The sequence below is a fragment of the Paramisgurnus dabryanus genome, chromosome 9, assembly GCF_030506205.2.
Source record: "Paramisgurnus dabryanus chromosome 9, PD_genome_1.1, whole genome shotgun sequence".
Lineage (NCBI taxonomy): Eukaryota > Metazoa > Chordata > Actinopteri > Cypriniformes > Cobitidae > Paramisgurnus > Paramisgurnus dabryanus.
The window spans coordinates 15,538,458-15,556,848 of NC_133345.1; the positions used below are offsets into that span (position 1 = coordinate 15,538,458).

At 38.3% G+C, this 18,391-nt stretch overlaps 1 protein-coding gene across 2 annotated transcripts in view; it reads right to left on the reverse strand.

The window, feature by feature from the left end:
* Positions 1 to 18,391, reverse strand: part of syt9a (synaptotagmin IXa) — a 51,286-nt gene that overhangs the window by 13,586 nt on the left and 19,309 nt on the right. The window contains exons 2-4 of one of the 2 annotated variants that reach the window (XM_065270009.2): positions 16,640 to 17,090; positions 14,286 to 14,838; positions 92 to 212 (exon numbers count right to left, since the gene is read on the reverse strand). In XM_065270009.2, coding sequence (XP_065126081.2) covers positions 92 to 212; positions 14,286 to 14,838; positions 16,640 to 17,090 — 1,125 coding nt within the window. Of the gene's footprint in view, positions 1 to 91; positions 213 to 14,285; positions 14,842 to 16,639; positions 17,091 to 18,391 lie in introns of both variants that reach the window. The other variant, XM_065270008.2, reaches the window with a different exon arrangement.

Here is an 18,391-nt window from a genome sequence, read left to right on the forward strand (position 1 = left end):
ATAACAATAATAAAGCTATGAACTCAACAACAAAACAGAAATAAAGCTTTGCAATCTGTCAATCGAAGATCTCAATATTTCCAATGCGCACCTGAAGCTCCAGTGATGTCCATGGCCTTTAAATTTCTTGCTTTGATCATGGTGATGGTCAGACGTCCAGCAGTAGGCAAGTAACAGAGAGAAAACATCAAATCGCCCAGATCCACATTATCCTACAAACAGAACCAGACACAATTTAATCTTAAATGAGATTCTACCTTAGATGTATTACTCATTGACTGATGTCTTAACTCATTCATTGATAATTATGTAATCATTGAGGAGGAAATGATTTGCTCATGCTGGTTTGCATAACTTTACAACAGCACGTCAGCAGAATTAAAAAGTAACAGCCATTTTAACACTTGCTCTTGAAATAACTCAGCCAAGAATGTGAGATGAGCTCTTCTTAGACATATTTATCCAAAATTCAAAATGGCATCCATCCAGTCTGCTGGAGAAGGAAAATAACAGAAAACCCACTGACATTATTTTGAGATCCTTCAGGTCATGTGAATTTTATCAGGATGGTGACGGGATAGCAGTAAGTAGAGATTTTCCTACACATTTTTCATTTCAAAATTCCATATTTTTCCAGACACAAGCAGTGGTTCTAAAAATCGAACTCTTTACTAGTGGTGTAACAGATCGCAGTTGATCCATGATCTGTACGGATCACGACCCACGGTTCGGCTCGCATACAATTTGTGGATTAAGTGTATGCATAGATTAGAGGCAGAAACCAGGTCCGTGCTTATCTTAAAAAGACAGTAACCTAAATGAACCTACTTAAGTCTGTGTCATTAATGTTAAAAATTATATTTAATTTATACAGAAAAGACATTATTTAATTAAAGGCGCTCTAAGCGAATCTGCGAGACGTCACTTCTTGTTGATGTTTGAACTGTTTTCAAACAAATGGAGTGTAGCTAACTCCTCCCCCTCCCTTCCGTGCTTTATGAACGCGCCCAACCCCCACCCCCAAATCCTTCTTGTGGTTTATTGGCTGGAACACTTTGTTATGTTTCGTGGTGGTAGGTTTGGCCACTGTGTTTTTATTGCAGTTTGTGGTGCCTGGGCTGTCTACAGAGATCACGTTTTTTAACAGTTTGATCAGCGGACAGGCAGCAAGCAGATAGTGAGGAGATGTTTGCTGTATGTAACAAAAAAATGTATGGTCTAAAACGCGTGAATTTGCTTAGAGCACCTTTAATTCTATTTCTGTACCCTAACGCTACTTTTAGACCTTACTTAATGTGCTACTTTGTTCTTTTTTATAAATGTTTTATAAATCTTTGTTCTTATTAGATTGTTCCCAACCCTTTTTTGCTGATCTGAAAAAATTATCCGATCTGTGCCTCAAAAAACCTAATGTGACCCGAACAGTGAGTTTTGTGATCCGGCACACCCTTACCCAAAACACACTACAAAACGGAATTTTGTAAGGGTTTTAATAGAAACAGCTAATGGTTTATAATGAACAGAAATTATTAGCATTTTTGTGATGGTTTCTATTGTTATTTCAGTAGGGTACTACAGATATACAAATTTGCTTCTTTAATGAATTATTAATGCAAAGTGATCCATCAGAGATGGAGTAAGACTAAAATTTACAAAACATGTCAATAGGGATATAAATATGTATATATTGCTTGAATATTCATAGAAATGTTTACAATTTTGCTCAGCTGAAAGTACAGGATTATGACACAAATGATCATTATGGTAGCAATAGACCACTTGTGGGCGGAGCCTAACTGGTTGCAGAAAGTGATATCTCCGCAGTAGCGGTGAGAAGTGTTTTAGCATTAAACTGTGATTGTTATGGATCCGGTGTTCTGTCGAAGTCTGATTCCACTATGTTTCCCTTTAGTTCCGTTTTCATCACGTTACGTTTATTTTTTAGATAAATATGAAAGTTTAAATGGCTTGGCTACTGATATGCATGTATGTAATGTATATGTATTGTTCTTTTTTGCTAAATCAATTATGTTTACAGTCTGAATCGCTAAAGTGCATATAAGAGCAATACTATCATGTATTCTATGTATCATTTATTAAATATTTCATTATTTTCATGTTTTCTATTATTTCTTACTTATATTTATAACCTACGTGTTTGTTCTAAAACTATTATAAAAGTATTATGTTTACACACAAATTAAAAAGGCCTGTTTATATATAAATAACACTTTACATCATGTGTGTGTGCGCACTATATTTATTAAGTATGTAAACATAATAATTTTAGAAAAACAAGAAGACGACGTAAGCTAAGATTTAAGGAAATAAAAATAAATAAAAAAAACAGAAAAAAAATTGAAAACGATTTTTTTTATATTATTGCTTTTTCAGTATAAAAAACATTTAATCTAAATAAATTATTAACATAACATGATAAAACGCTATAAGAAACACAAAAAGGGAACAGACTTCGACAGAACACTGGATATCTTCTCTACTTATTTTCTATTCTAATTATTAAAAGATTTCCAGATGATTTCATCGCTCCAGTCTGTCCGTTTAAGGGCTAATTGCAAAACATAAACACCTACGTTTATCTTCAAATTGTGTCTTTGACGGTGGGATTCTGTAAAAATGAAAGCCATCTTTTTTGGCATTCTTATTCTGACACTTAACAGCACAACAGGACATTTTCTAGTGAGTTACCTTGCACGTTTCACTTGTGTCTAATTCATTTCCACTGTTTTTCTGCAACCACATTGCGCGCGCAGCTTGCAGTGGCGTAACTGTGACGTCTACTCGAAATTGGTCTATAGAATTGCGTTATAGAAATACACACCTAAACAACTTAACACCAAAGCACAATATAATCTATGAGTGCACACTCCCTTTATCTTTTGCAGATTTTGATTTAGTGACGCTGGGGCGCTTGAATGTTTTCTGGCCATTTTAGCGCTAGACTGACTAGCTCAGCTTTTCATCGTTTATTTATAGAGCTGATGGCTTCGTTGCTTGACCTAGGTTGTGGTGTCACATTGGTCTGGGCCTTAACTGTTGTTAATCAAGGTGTAGAAGAGGATGTTGGAAGAGGAGACTGTGCTTTTCCTTTTCATATGGCTTACAATTGCTGCCTCACCCATGTTGGAGATTTCAAAATATTTTACAAAAATTTGGTATTTAGCGTTCATTTCTAATTTGGGATCCTTAGCCAGCCGGTCTTAATATTCAGGATGGTTAAGCCAGCTATCATAAAACTTACATTTACCCATTGTGGCCGATCATTCGGTTCACACTCCAATGCAACTAGTGACGTGATTATAGGAAGCGAGCGGAGTAGTGGAGTCTGAGCAGAGTCGCAGAAGCCCCCCCCATGACGTATTTCCGCGTGAATGTCTCGAATGACTAGAATTTCATGCGCGAATGAAGCGAGTGAACTCAAATGTTCAAGCGTCCAACTATGCTCGAATATCGGGTTTTTGTCGCCTCTACCGCGGCTGGTGGAAATGCACCATTACTTTTCATGGAAAGTAATGCTTATGTTATTTTTAGTTACTTTTTCTTGGCTGAGAATTGATCTCTTTCAGACACTGCAGGTGTTTTTTATGACTGAAAGTTCTGCATTCAGAAATCGCATATTTCATCACAAAAATGTCGAGCTCTGGCCTGCCATCTTAGTTTCTGACAGGTGTGTGCATAATTTTATGTGACTACGATCAGTTTAATTAAGTAAATTTTTTTATTATTAAATTAATTAAACTGAAAAGTAGCTTGCATTACTTTTTTAAAAAAGTAACTCAAATATTAATGTGTACATTTTAAAAGTAATGCGTTACTTTACTCATTACTTCAGAAAAGTAATATTATTAGGTAATGCACGTTACTTAATGAGTTACCGCCAACACAGGTGATAAGTAATTTTCAGCAATTAAGTATCCATTTATGTCAGTAAATAAAGTAAACCACATTTATGAACTGTAATGTGTTTGTCTTTTCGGCTTGTTAAGGTTTAGTAAATTGATTAATGTTTTTAACTCTTACTGTATTAACATTATTTATTTATATATAGTTTGATTCATTAACTTAATTTAAATGTAAAGGAACAGTATGTAAGAAATGGATATCAATTAATCATAAAATGGCCCTGATATGTCACTAGACATTAAGAAATCATTTTCATTTCAAATACTTATATCACTGACAACAGTGGTCTGGCCAGGATATTGTCATTTAAAAAGTGGAGTTGCAGCCCTCAACTGATGTTTATGTTGTGTATTACCCACCAGGTATGTGATTGCAGTACCAGTTTTAGCCACAAGTTTTGTTATTGCAGTACCAGTTTTGACCACAATCCTACATACTGTTCCTTTAAATCCGGTTTATTGTTAGACACAACACATTTTAAATCAAAACAGCTTTACAGCAAATGCATGTTTCATCTTATAATCAGCAAGTATTCATTTATCAGTCAGAGGTGAGTGTCTAAGTAATGTCCATATGGCAATAATATACAGCTGTAAGATAATACAAGATATGTGTTTAGTTAACAACTAACTAAGCAAAAACATTGAATGGGTTTTATGAATGCACTGACGGGGGCCCCTCACAAGCGTTTGCCTAGGGCCCCCCAGCATCTAGGACTGGCACTGCTTACAAGTCTAAATGTCTTTTTCTGACATTTACCTACTACAGAAAACCACGAGGTAACAGTGGGATAACTGTACGCCTAAAGCCTCAGGCAAGTGATAACTAGGATTTTCTGCTTGTCATGAAAAGGTCATTCTAGTTTTGTGATACATTTTGTACAGGATCTGAGTGTCCCTGCCATTCAGAAAGAAAAAACCAATGCCTAAGGGAAACAGCTGGTCTCTTTATATGTTCCGCTAAAGCTTTTGACGCATACAGTACATACTGTAGCCACATAAACACACTGCAAAGATTTGGGAGAGACAATCAGATTTAAAATGCAGAAGTGAATCTCGATTGTTTGTGTGTAAGGAACAAGACTCACTCATACACAGAGGTAACGATGGCAACATTTAGAGATCTTGCATGTTCAACATTAGCTGTTTTGACCAAAGTAGAGTAACATTACAGCATTATGTCCTGCAGTGTTAACCAAACCACTATAGAGATGTTGTGTGTTGTATATCTTCTTAAAGCTACTTTGCAGAGCCAACTTTTGCAGTGTTGCCATGTCCACGTAATATACATATATTTTTTTAGCTTGGATCATGAAGCGATCAAGTTTTAATATAGACCCAATATAGTCCGGTTATGAGTAACCCACTTCTATCCTAAATAACCTTGAACTTGGTTATATGCCGTTTTTGCCAAAATAACTTGTGGATGTATGATATTCCATCATGTCAGCAGGTGTTCAATGTGTTTGCTTTCATTTCTTTTACATGTTTTAAAATGCATCGTCTATTCTTGGGCTGTGGTAGATGTTTATTAGACTTTCACTGACAGCACAAATTTTGCTTTGTTATAGCCTAAATTGCTTGCTGGGTAGCTATTAACACGTTTAATTCCAATTTTTTCCAAAACATGAAAATATCCAAATGTGTGAAATATACACAAAGGTACATAATACGTGCAATAAAGCTTATTTACTTGGCACTACCATCAGGATAAATAACGGAGATAAACCTGCATACCATGCTAATGAGCCACATAAAATTACCACAAGGGAAATTCCTTCACACCAACAGCCCTATACACAGAAACATTAATGTTACACAATATTTGACCATCCACTTATTGGAATACTTGATCACCGCCCCTCTGTTGTTTTGCACATACAAATAACATCAGTTTAGTTCATTTGCAGAGTTGACACGCAACTGCCTGCTACACCATCAAGTCAGATAATGCATCATTGTTCACCCAAGGACCAACTCCAGTCATTCACTATTATAGATAAGGAAAAATTGCCAAAAATTATTAACTCGTTGAAATTATAAACATGTATGCTATATCCTATACCTATCAGTCTATTAAGGAAGAAGCTATCAATGCCTCGTCTATCTCTTAATAGGTCAATGTAAATAATAAATACAAGGAAAAGAAAGCACTTTTAAAAAGCAGATTCAATTGTACACTGAAAATCTAAAACTGTAGTTCCATGCATTACAATTTTGCATCACACATTGATGTGGTTTCTTTGTTGTAATTACAGTAGATTAAGACACAGGCTGTAGAGTAATTGATTGCAGAAGTGTTTACAAGCATTCACAGTTTCAGGAATACAGAGACAGATGAGCTGATAAACATAATGTGTGTTTCCTCTGGCTCAATGGACAAGAAACCATGGTAATTTACTTGAGTTTTACTGTTAGTGCATTGAGCTGCTGTTTGTGCAAATGAGACCCTTTGGGACAAACCTCTCATTTTCTTTCACAATTGTTATTACAGATCATGGTCCATCTGTCTCCTTTGCTTGAGTTTTAACTTTTAACTGATGAGCAACATTTATTCTTTATGAATTAGAAGAAAACACAGGGCTCTGGAGATCAAAACATGTCCTACAGTAGGTTCTGTTAATCTCATATTCTTTACAGTCAATGTACTACTTTGGGAAACCTGTCTACTGAGTGACTTCAGATTGCTATTACTGTGATACCATGTAGTTGTGAACAAATAAGATGTCCAATGTTGTTTCCTTTTAAACATAACAGCATAATCAAAGCAACATAATTTGCGATGTAAGATTTTCTTCCTATTCACTCTTTCCCCACTATTGATGAGTTATCTTGTCAATTAAAGCTCCACTGTGTAGGATCTACTCCCATCCCATTACTTTCTAACCACCCCCCCCATTCGGAACGCGTTTTAACTCGTACGGTGGCCGTGTCATGTCAAGTTTAACATGGCTTCCAGTAGCTACAAAGCAATGAAAAAAAAGAACAATTTGCAATGTCCTTTGCCTGTGATCCATCAAAGCACACAGATTTATGTTAAACATGGAAAAAGTCAGATTTTCATGATATGTCCACTTACTAAACAAAACAGACATGAGTCCATGGTATACACAAGACAAAGTCCATGAAACAAAGTCTGAAGCCACAGCTCCGCGGGACAAGTCGACCGTGTGAGCTGTGCGGGACGGGACAACTGCGCAGACTACGGCGGCTCCGGCTTTAGTAATCACTTACAAAAAGCAACCATAAACATAGCTTAGACACTCCTTTTTCATCGACACAAGGAAAAATATCCCAGGGGCTGTTACACTTGGTATTAAGATGTGTTTTCGTCGATCGGATCACAAGTGGACGAGACAGACACATCACGTTTACACTTGGTGTTTAAATCCGTCTCCCCAGACAACACCCACCCCCACCCCCCAAAGTGTTTTGACTATGGTGTCAGTAAGACTTTGTTCGGTTGTTCTCTTTATTTTTCGAATTTGTTTTTAAACAAGACAGCTGGACGAAGACCTTTCAAAGTGTAAATATAACATTATACTGTGTTGACTATTTGAATTTTAACAGCAATGTTGCAACACACCAGTGTGAAACCAAATAAATGTTACCGAAGTACATCACAGCACTGTTTAATTTATGCAAAACTGTTAGCCAATTATGGCAGTAGGCATTTAGTCATTTAGGCACCATGCCAAAACCACAACAGAAAATAGCCTATAAGTGGACCTTAGGGAACATTTTATAACAAAAACACAGTTCACAACACCTTTTAAAGCTTACAAAAATTATAAGCCAAAAAATTGTGTTGAATATGTTAAGAATCATGACTGCATTTTAAAATCTCCAACTGACATTTATGCTGTGTAATAAATGTCTAAAGTGTGCATATCTCAAAAAATGCAGTTGGGATTGGTTTATGGTTTATAGATCTCGCTGAAATAGCTTTGCCGGTACCTAAACAAATTACTTCCATTGATCCATAGGAACATTGGATTGAATCTGTTGGTTTTGATGAGTTTGTTCTTTATAATCACTTTATAAGTCAGCAACAGATCAATATGCCATGACAGCTTTCAGTGTTTCCATCAAATACACACACACAAAAAACACTTAAGCTGTTCCAAAGAATTTTGTCTTCTGTGAAAAACAAAAAGAAGCAGCTTTGATAATCTTCTATGTAGTAAAGAATGCAATATGAAGCTCCAAAGGACAACAGACAGCATAACAAAAACCATCTCTGCTCAAGTCCTCTGCTCAGTAATTCCCTTTTAATCAGTCTCTTCAACGTCACGTCAATGACCGACCAATTGGGAACTCACTTAGGGAGACCAATCTGCTTTAAATATATCTAGATGCAACAAATCCACATTGGCATGCAGTATTTGCATCTCCTGGTGATGCCCGCCAGGCGAGTATAAATAGGCAGCAAGATGCTCCGCATCACCAGCTTTCCGCTTCGGAGCTGAGCAATCTACTGCGTATCTGAAGAGCCCTCTAGAAAGACTGCTGGCATTAAAGCGCTACAGCAGTTGTCTCCCTTTTGTGTGTGGTGACCATCTACCCCTGGGTGCTTCCAACAATTTACAAAAAAGCGAGTTATCACGTCAGTTAAGAGAAAACATTTGCATGAAAAACATTTTAATGGTAACCTGTAAAACTACTTTTACTACCAGGAATAGACCAAAGTCGCTGCACAAATTCAAAGCCTGGGCTGTGAAATGTTCACGGTTGTGTCCAGGAATGCTATCTCTGGCTGTGCCTTGCCCACATGTGGGATACAGAGAATTCCATTTCCATTAAACTCCCCTATTATGCAGGCCGGTCAAGAAATTCGGGGTCTTTGCAAATATGTTTTTCCCCACTGAACCTGCTTGCAAAATACTGTGCAAAATCAGAAAGGACGAGGAGCAGGTCTTACTAAAAGCACCTTCTTTCTCAGGAACTGTGCACCTTATGGCACCTGCGTCCAGATCTGTTGAAGCCCCATGTGTGGTCCTTCGACGCAATGCAGAGGTTCTAAATGGCTTACCCCAGCAGGTAGTGCACAAAACCACATCGGCACGAGCACAGTCTACAAGACAAGTTTACACTTTGAAGTGGAACCTGTTCACAAAGTGGTGTTCATCCTGTCGAGAAGACCCCCTGAGATGCCCGATAAGCGTCGTGCTTTTTTTTGCACAATCGGTTGGAAAGGTGGCTGTCCCCCTCCACCATTAAAGGGTACATTGCTGCAATCTCTACCCGCCATGGCCCTATAGAAGATAGGTCGGTCAGTTAGCACAACCTGGTCATCAGGTTCCTTAGGGAGGAAAGAAGAATGAATCCAACTCAACCTGCCTTATTCCCTCTTGGGATCTGTTTGTGGTGCTGAAGTCTCTCCAGGGCACCCCTATTGCAGTCAGTGCAATGAATACCCACTGCATTGTCCTCGACAAATAGGGTATTGAACCTGCACCTATTTCGATTGACGATTCATGCCTAGTGTTTGGGCCGGCTGACTCCTGTGTAATACTGAGACATCAGCCTGTCTATTAGGGCTGTCACCTTTTATTCGATATTCGAATATGCATTCGAACATGACGTGAAATATCCGTATTCGAACTTTAAATAAACCATCCGGTTTTTTAAATGCCATATGTAACGCATTTTTTACAGTAACACCTCGTAAGGAAGGAGGCTGAGAGTGAGACCGACGAGGGCAACTGTGCGCACGAGAGGGAATCAAATGGGACCAACATGAACCTATTGTGCATGTCAAGATAGAATTATAGTTCGTATATAAAATGACATATTAATTTTTATAGTGTTAAATATTATAGCAGAATAAAAGCTTGTGTTAATACGTTCGCATTATGAAATTAGCATGAATGAAGATAATTTTATTATTTTTACAACGCAATGTAAACTTTATATTAAACAACAACAGCATTTGTCTTGTAAACGGATTTGAAATGATCATGTGCTGACTGTCGCGCGTCACATAGACGACAGAGTCAAGTGAGATCTGCTTAACTCAGCGGTAAGTTTAATTTCATCTCAAGTATCAAAGAGTTTGTGCTCTCTATCATTGAAAACGGGCGAGCAAACAGCACGCGCAGGGTTAATGTACTCTCCACTGACGGCTCACAAACGCGCGGGATAGGCTTTGTATGTGTCCTTGTTGTCAATGAGATTACTTCTCACAAACACGCTCAAGCGCGGGATATATGTGTGCTTATCAATGACGGGCATTAAATCCGCAGAATTCCGCGGAGTTTTCAGCCGAAATCTGCGGGCGTGAATTCCGTTTGGGCTCCTATACTCCTGCTGCTGTTTAAGTTGTCAAGTTATTGTCTGTAACTGTTCTGATTCGTTTTTTCATATATAAGTTTTGTATTCATACGTTGATAACCTGCTGTTTCAAACATTAAGTAAAAAGGTCATCCAGACAGCCCAGTTTATGACTGTCACTGTTAATAATTTTGTGATTAAATCTCCATTACGGTGGGTTTTTGATGCGCGCCGGGGGGCGGGGGGGGGGGGGTGCCCAGATATTCAAATATATTCGGATACATTGCATGATATTCGAAATCCGTTCGAATTTGATTTTTCTCAAAAGTGACAGCCCTACTGTCTATGTGCCCAAGGTTTTCACCACTCCCTTTAGGGATCAAGTGGTGAACCTGCAAGAAATGCCCCCTGAAGAGGCAGGCCCAACCTTAACTTTGTTGTTTCCCACACTTTGTTACTGTACATTGACCGAACACAAATCTTTAATACCTCAAACATCTCTTTGTCTGTTACAGAGAACATCAGAAAGGAAAAGCTGTCTTCAAGCAGATGATGTCCCACTGGAGTGTTGTATCCTCCTTGATGTTGAGACGCCTTGCTGAATTTTTTTTTTTTTGAGCTGCAGGCTATGCAACACCTAACACATTTGCTAGATTCTATAGCCATTGTTTTCTCCCATGTTCTTCCCTTCAATTGGAAGAAATACAGAGAGCCCTGGCGCATGTGTGGTCTTACAGCCCCATTATGGCACTAGACTAGTGCCAAAAGTTCCATACTGGCAAACTCCATTGCGCCAGCCTTCATTTGATGAATTCTTGAAAGCCTTTGTTTGGCTTACCATTCACATGTAGTGACTCCTAGGGTATGCCCAGGGGTTAAATTGGGATTTGTTATGTGGGGGGGCTCTGCGGGGAGGGGTACTTCAAGGGGTAACATGTTTAATACTGATGATAGCAAAGCCACTGGTGTGTTTCAATGACATTCTGGACCTCTGATAGGATTTGATAAGTTTCAGCTTTAAAGCTGTGCCAGAGGTTGACCCAAAATATTTTAAAAAGAGCGTCTGAATTTTAAATGATGCAAATCTATGAGTTTGACACCCTATATCCATTTGTTGCACATGTCATTATGCACAATTGATCAAACTTTAAAGGAAGTTAAAAGAATCAACCTCCTTGAATAATTCTAGGCATAAGATGCCCCAAAAGACTCAATTAACAAGAAAAGGTACAACACACAGTACTGTATCATCAACATGTCTTATAAATTAGCCACAGAGATTCCCTATGCTGGTCAGCAGCTAAAACAATCATATAGTTAGGTTTGATTTGTGTAATCAAAATACATTATTTTATTAAACTATACAATAGTTACATCCAGTGTTATCCAGTTAACATAATGTATTTAGATGAGTGGCATACATACTTTAATCCTTTACACGTTTCTAGTCTTCTATGAAGTTTTCTCGACGTGGGCACCATTCTCTCTCTCTCTCTCTCTCTCTCTCTCTCTCTCTCTCTCTCTCTCTCTCTCTCTCTCTCTCGTCAAATGATCCTGCGTGAGAGCGCGTTCTTGAAGTTCTGAGTTTATTCGCTTGAGTTGCATAACTTGCGCGAAGACGCATTTAAAGGGAAAAGCGCGTGTTTTCGCGGCAATTGCGGCGCCCAATTCGCGTCATTTTCATCGCCCGTGCGAGGACGCGTCTGATTGTTGCAACCTGATTGCGTCTTTGCATTGACTTTGTATCTAATCTGCTCGCGCAAATCGTTGAACTTGCGTTGGTGAATATGCCCCATAATGAATGAAAACGCATTATTCCCTTCGCGTCAGTGCACACACACCAGCGCAGCGAGTACACACACAAGCGCAGCGGATACACTGGCAAGAAAAGAGCGAAACCTTCAGCCTATGTGCCGGGGCTTAGCCCCGGACGGCCCCGGCCCAATTTAAACCCTGGGTATGCCATATGTGTATTTTCGGCGGTATAGCTTAAGCCTGTTTTTTTCTTTAACAGAGTCATCTTTGCTGTCTCTGTACCAGTGTAGTCTCATCAAAGCCACCCCAGAGACCTCGATATGCAGTAAAATCCTCTGCGGTTATTCCATATTGTAACCACCACCTAGAACCTCCGGAGAAGGATGTGGCTTCCACAGCAATCCCAGCTACCGCTGAAATAATTAGCTACTCTAATAGCAAGAGCAAGGAAGCTAATGCAGAGCACTGGAAGGGGCAGCACCCATGGCTTTAGTAGGGATTCACAAGGTTTGTCATTGATGTGACATCGAAGAGAACGACTGAAAGGGAACATCTCTGATGTAGCCCTCGTTCCCCGAAAGAAGGAAATGCAGACATCATATCACGTTGCCATGGCTGCTGTACCACTGCTGAGTGGCTGGGTCTCCTAGGCTCAGCTTCTCAGCGATAGACTAGTGATGCGTTGCACTTCCTGCCTATATACACTCACCTGGCAGAGCATCACCAGCAGCCAATGTGCTTTTGCTCTTTCTAGATATACTCAAAGCTTATTAGTCTCTCTAAGCGAGTTCTCAATTCATTGAATATAGAATAAGATATACTATCTTCATTTGTTCTCTTTTTATAACCTCTCAAATATGTGTAGGTTTCCAAAAATACAACATATTGAACAAAAAGCTGAGATAATTGCATTTTTGTAAAGGACTTTTGTTAGAGATCCGATTCAAAACCATGATTAAAAGACACAGTGTATTTACTGCTTTTGGATCCATATATAGTGTAGGGTCGGATATAAGGTGGATAAACGCACCACCTAGTGCATAAGAGCGGAAATATGGATTGATGTACTGTAAAAACGGGTCTTTGGCAAGGAATTGTTTTCTATTAATTGATTAGCAAACTCATCAATGGTTGGGACAGACTTAACAGTGGTGTTAAATGTCTTCACCTACTTTATTTGAATGTGCAATAGAGATTTGAGAGCAGCAGTGGATGGGATAAAATTATTTATAACTATAGGAAAATGCTCCTGTATAGCTCAATAGTAGAGCATTGCAGGGTTTCCCGCAGCATATTTCAGTTAAGGTGGCCCGCCTAAGCTTGGAAACCCTACCGCCTTAACTAGATTGTCCCCAAAAAAAAAATTTGCTGCACAAAAGGCCGTCAAGTGCATCGTGGAGAATAGCGCGTACGTGCATCAAACCGCGAGCGGGGACACGCGCCACACGGCCGAAATGAGAAAGACGTGGTCCGGACCGTCACTGTCTGGAGGATGAAGCCAGTTGATAAAACATCTCGGAGAATAGCGCAATTTAATTTTCATCATGACGCATATGCCCCGCCCATCTGATTGCCACGCCCTCGGCCCCGCCCACCCGCACAACCCTACCACCTTAACTAACAAATTTTCTGCGGGAAACCCTGCATTGCATTAGCAGTTCAAGTGACCATGGGTTCAAACCTATTCTGACACTGTAAGCTCTCATATTTTTAGGGGCTATGTAAAAATTAATGATTTTAATCAGCAGTTTCAAGAAGAAACTAATTATCTTCACCACCTTAGTGATTATCCAACAATGTAAGCAATGTATAGGTAGGACACAAGTTTGATGGCATGACCCAGTAGAGACATTTTTCTTGCTGAAATACTGTATGATCTGTGATGTGGTGACACATCAAACTCTTCTAAACAGAGAGTGCACATTTCACAGCTCGAAGAACATGAAGAAGCAATCATCTTGTCCAATTCAAAAGCCATTCTTCTTAAACAACCAGTGCTAAATTACACAAGGAGCCTCATCCTCACAGTCTCAGGCATGTAGAGAAAATGATGAGGGAGGGAAATGGAAGCAAACACAAAATGTAGAAAAATAGGAAACATCAACACAAGCAGAACAGGTGGAGGAATTTCAATATAGGAGTGGATTTGTGCATTCCTTCAGTAAAAATACTTTCCTGATCTATTAAAGATTTGAAAGGTTTAAAAACCAGTTTCAAACAAAGATTTAAAAAGACTTTCTTTAAACTCATATAACATTTTATGTCCAACAAGTACAACAACACAACATTTTAGCAGACTAAAGGTTACGTTTAAAAAAAAAATCTGCTACTCACCGAAGACACATACTGAATGTCCCTGCAGATCTTAGTCTCCCTAGGAAAGTCTGCTAGGTCCAGAAAGTTGTCAACGACCACCTGCCCAATAATATCATGCCGTGAAAAGCGGTCAAAATCATAGACGCTGAAGTGCAGCTTTCTCGTGGGCAGGTCTGCGTACGCCACAGGGAACAGGAAGACCTCATCAAACACTGGGTTTAATGTCTTACGATGCACTTTGGTTTGGTGCTTTGTTTTGCGATCTGGTAGAAGGTAAATTTTCACATATGGGTCAGAGGTTCCAGAGAAGTCCTTGGCAGGCAGGTCTTGGGCTCGGTGGATCTTGACAATGAGCTGCTCCAGGTCACAGTCATATTTGAGAATGAAATGGAGGCGTCCACAGCTGTCCACGCGATTGCTCCGGTTATCCTCGCCATCCAGAGATCGCTGTTTGTAGAGCTCTGGTTTTAGCTGGCCAAGGCTCATACCAGTTAGAGAGTCCTGTCTCTGAAACTGGCTCACTGTGAAGTCAGGGTTAGACTGATTCATCTGACGACGAATTGAACTTTGCCTGCTGTCAAAAAAAGTATGAGTTATAAGCAAAACTAGTGAGGCTAACTGGAAGAGTACATCAATTATGAACAACAGAATATAATAACGTTTATAATAGTACATTGTTAAGATACAAAAGGAATAATGAGGGTAAAGTGAAAATTTATGATCAATGAGGTTAAACATTAATATAGTGCACATGGACATAAAGTGCCAAGGCCATTGTATATCACACAAATGTTCAGATTGGAATGTGCAACAATATACAATACATGCATGCCTATACACACCAAATATATAAGAAATGATGATTTAAGGGGAACACTTATAGGGGCGGTTTCATGAAAATGGTTTAGATTAATCCAGGACAAGGCCCTAGTTATATGAGGACATTAACTCCTTCCCTGCCACTGACAAATTATCTCATCAATTAAGAGAAAACATTTCCCTGCCAATGATGCTTTCTTGACGAGTTTTCATGGTAATCTGTAATTCTGATATTATCCACTTGATGGCGCTCTTGCCCAATTTGATTTATGATCAAAACAGCTATGATCGCTGTATATCCAATCATTCTGTTCATCACTGCACAGCACCCTTAGCAATGTAAACATATGCAAAACATTCTGTTACTATTTTTTCAGCAGGAAAAATACTTTTTAAGTGATTTTACTTAAAACTTTATATAAAAGTTGTGTTACACACACACAATTAAGAGACCACTTCAAGATTATTAATGTTTTTCTATTTTAATTTTCTTAGTAAAATTCTATCATTTACTATATAGATGTATGCGTTTAAGTAAACACTGATTTGCAGGAAACTGACAAACTAACAAAAATATGCAATGTTTTCAGATCTTGAATACCTCAAAGAAAACAAGGTTATATTCATTTACAGTACATTTATTTATATTCAACAGCACAATGTTCAATGCAAATGTTTACATGTATAATAGGAACAGTTCAAAAATGAATATTTGATGGAATAATAATCTTTTATTTGTCCTATCATGCTCTGTCTTTTACATTACTTTATGTCACTCCTAAAGTTTTCTTTTGTTGGAATTCAACAGATATTGGACACAATACATGTAGGAAAGATGATTTAAGGTAAAACTGGAGTGTCTCTTATTTTTTTCCAGAGCTGTATATATATTGCTGTAATATTGTACTTGAGGATAGAGCTGTATCATTCATGGCTAAAGATGTTTGTGTAGACATAAGCACAGTATGTTATTGCTCATATCATCATATAATGTCACATCACATCATATCAGAATTAATCTGATCTTTTAGTAGAATGAAAATAATCAAATGCGAGGAAGTATCTTATGTTTGTAAAATTTCATGGATTATACAAAACACAATATTATGACCACAAAATGTAATTACTTCTTTATTTACCTTATAAATTATATACTATTTTAATAACCCTGGCCATCCCTCAGCCCTATAAATAAGATCAATTTTATCCACTACAGAAATAAATAATTCAAATATGGTTGCAGTGCTCAATATGGCACAATTTAGCGCAACTTAAGGTTAGGAAACAAAAGTTGTAACAGTTGATGTTAGGTTAAATTGTTGGTTGGGATTATTTTGTTTATTTGTGATTTCAGGACACAATTTAAAAAATATCTGCATTCCACCATTCTTTTCAGGTTTTGCAAAGATGTGGTCACCAAGTGGCACAATTTATCTAAAGGGGAGACTTGGATAATCCTTGTTTACATGCAATATTGACCTCTGAAGCATTCTTATTGTTAGACACTGAAAATTGACCAGAATGCATTAATGAACAGATAAACCTTGACTTACCTGACACATGTTGAGGAAGGGTCTGTGACTTGCCTCTGCATGCGTGTGCTGCCATGGACACCATTCTCTTGAGTTTTGGATTCCACCTCCAACGGGATATCAGGTGAAGTGTGACTTATCTTCAGGGCTGCCTCAGGCACAGGGACGGCTGGAGGACATCCCGGTACTGCTGGAGAAACTGGGGTTGGCGGCACCGTGGTCTCCTTGACCACTGAACCTCTGGCGTTTTTTTGGCGGTCGAGAGTGGTGTCTACCTCTGTATAGATGGGATGGGGTTGAAGGGGTGGAGGAGGAGGGTGAGGCGGCTCTGGATGTCCCTCCTTGGTGCTGGGCGAAAGGCCTCGTTCGCGCCATGGAATCCAGCACAATTTCCAGGAGACAAAGAGAGAGACGCCAAAAAGGGCCAAACCACAGGCAGTCACCACCAGTGAAAGCAGGCTCACAGATATTTCTAATAGAAGAGGGAGAGAAATGGTGTGCTTCTATTAGGGTGGACCAATCAAAATTATAAGCAGTATACTAGTTGGTCAAATCAATTTGATTGTCTGTATTATTTTTTTATTTATTTTTATTCAACCAAAAGTCACTTTTTACGAGGCAATGCAAAGGTCATAAATTTGATCTTCAAGGAATACACATACTGTTAAAAAATTTAAAGATTGAATGCACTGCAATTTGCCTTGGATAAAAATGTCTGCCAAATTTGCACATGCACCATACTGTACAATTACAGAAAACAACAAATGTTAACTAATACTATTATTAGTAAACATTTGTTGTTTTCTGTCATTTTCCAGTTCAGGTTTAACACAGATTAGTGCTACTGGGATGATAAATAACCAGAACCTTAAAACTTTGATAGAAAACTTTCATGCACACACAGATCAACTGCTGCATTCATGTCTCACACACGGTAATTTAAGATTCACATTTGCATCTGTGTTTTATTCAATTCTTACATCTGATGAGTAGCTTCTTATCTCTGCAGAGAATAAGAACGAGACAGAATGTCATAATTATACTTAAAAAAAGAACCACCCAATTTATACACTTGTAATATTACACATATATAATTTCCCAAAGTAATATAACACGTAACAACATAATATAAATCGGAGTAATACAAAATAACATGCCGCAGTATAATATTATAAACCTGCAGGATTCAGTGGTGACATAGCATTCCCTTCAGTTTTGATGCCCACAGGCAACCAGTCCCAGTGGAAAAGCTGCAATCCACGTTGTACAATTTTCACAAGCGTTACTAACTGTAAAAATAATGGCTTGTCAAATTGTAGCTGTTATATTCATATTAAGCAAGTATGTGTGCCTTTATGCTAAAAAGAGCATATCAAGACATGCCAAGTGTCAAAAAAAAACCATGTCCCTGGTGACTTTCTGTATTCCTGAATAGACAGGCAGCCAAATTGATGAAGATGTGTCAATTTAAACATTTCCAAAATTAATGCTTGTCCAAAATACCCGTCATTCCATCTGGATAAAAGGATAGTCAGGTATCATACAAAACTGGTCTTACATGAAAATGGGATAGAATATATGATAATTTATAATTTCAGCAGTTGGGCACAATTTCATGGGTAATGTCAGTTAAACTTCATTTTACTTCATCCCACATAACAAATATTGCTCTAAAAGTAACTTGCAATTGTATGTTAAAACAGAAACTGTGAGAGAGGGGGAAAAGTTGCAGATTTCAGCTAATGCTTTTAAACAGTGTGGTCATTCTGAATT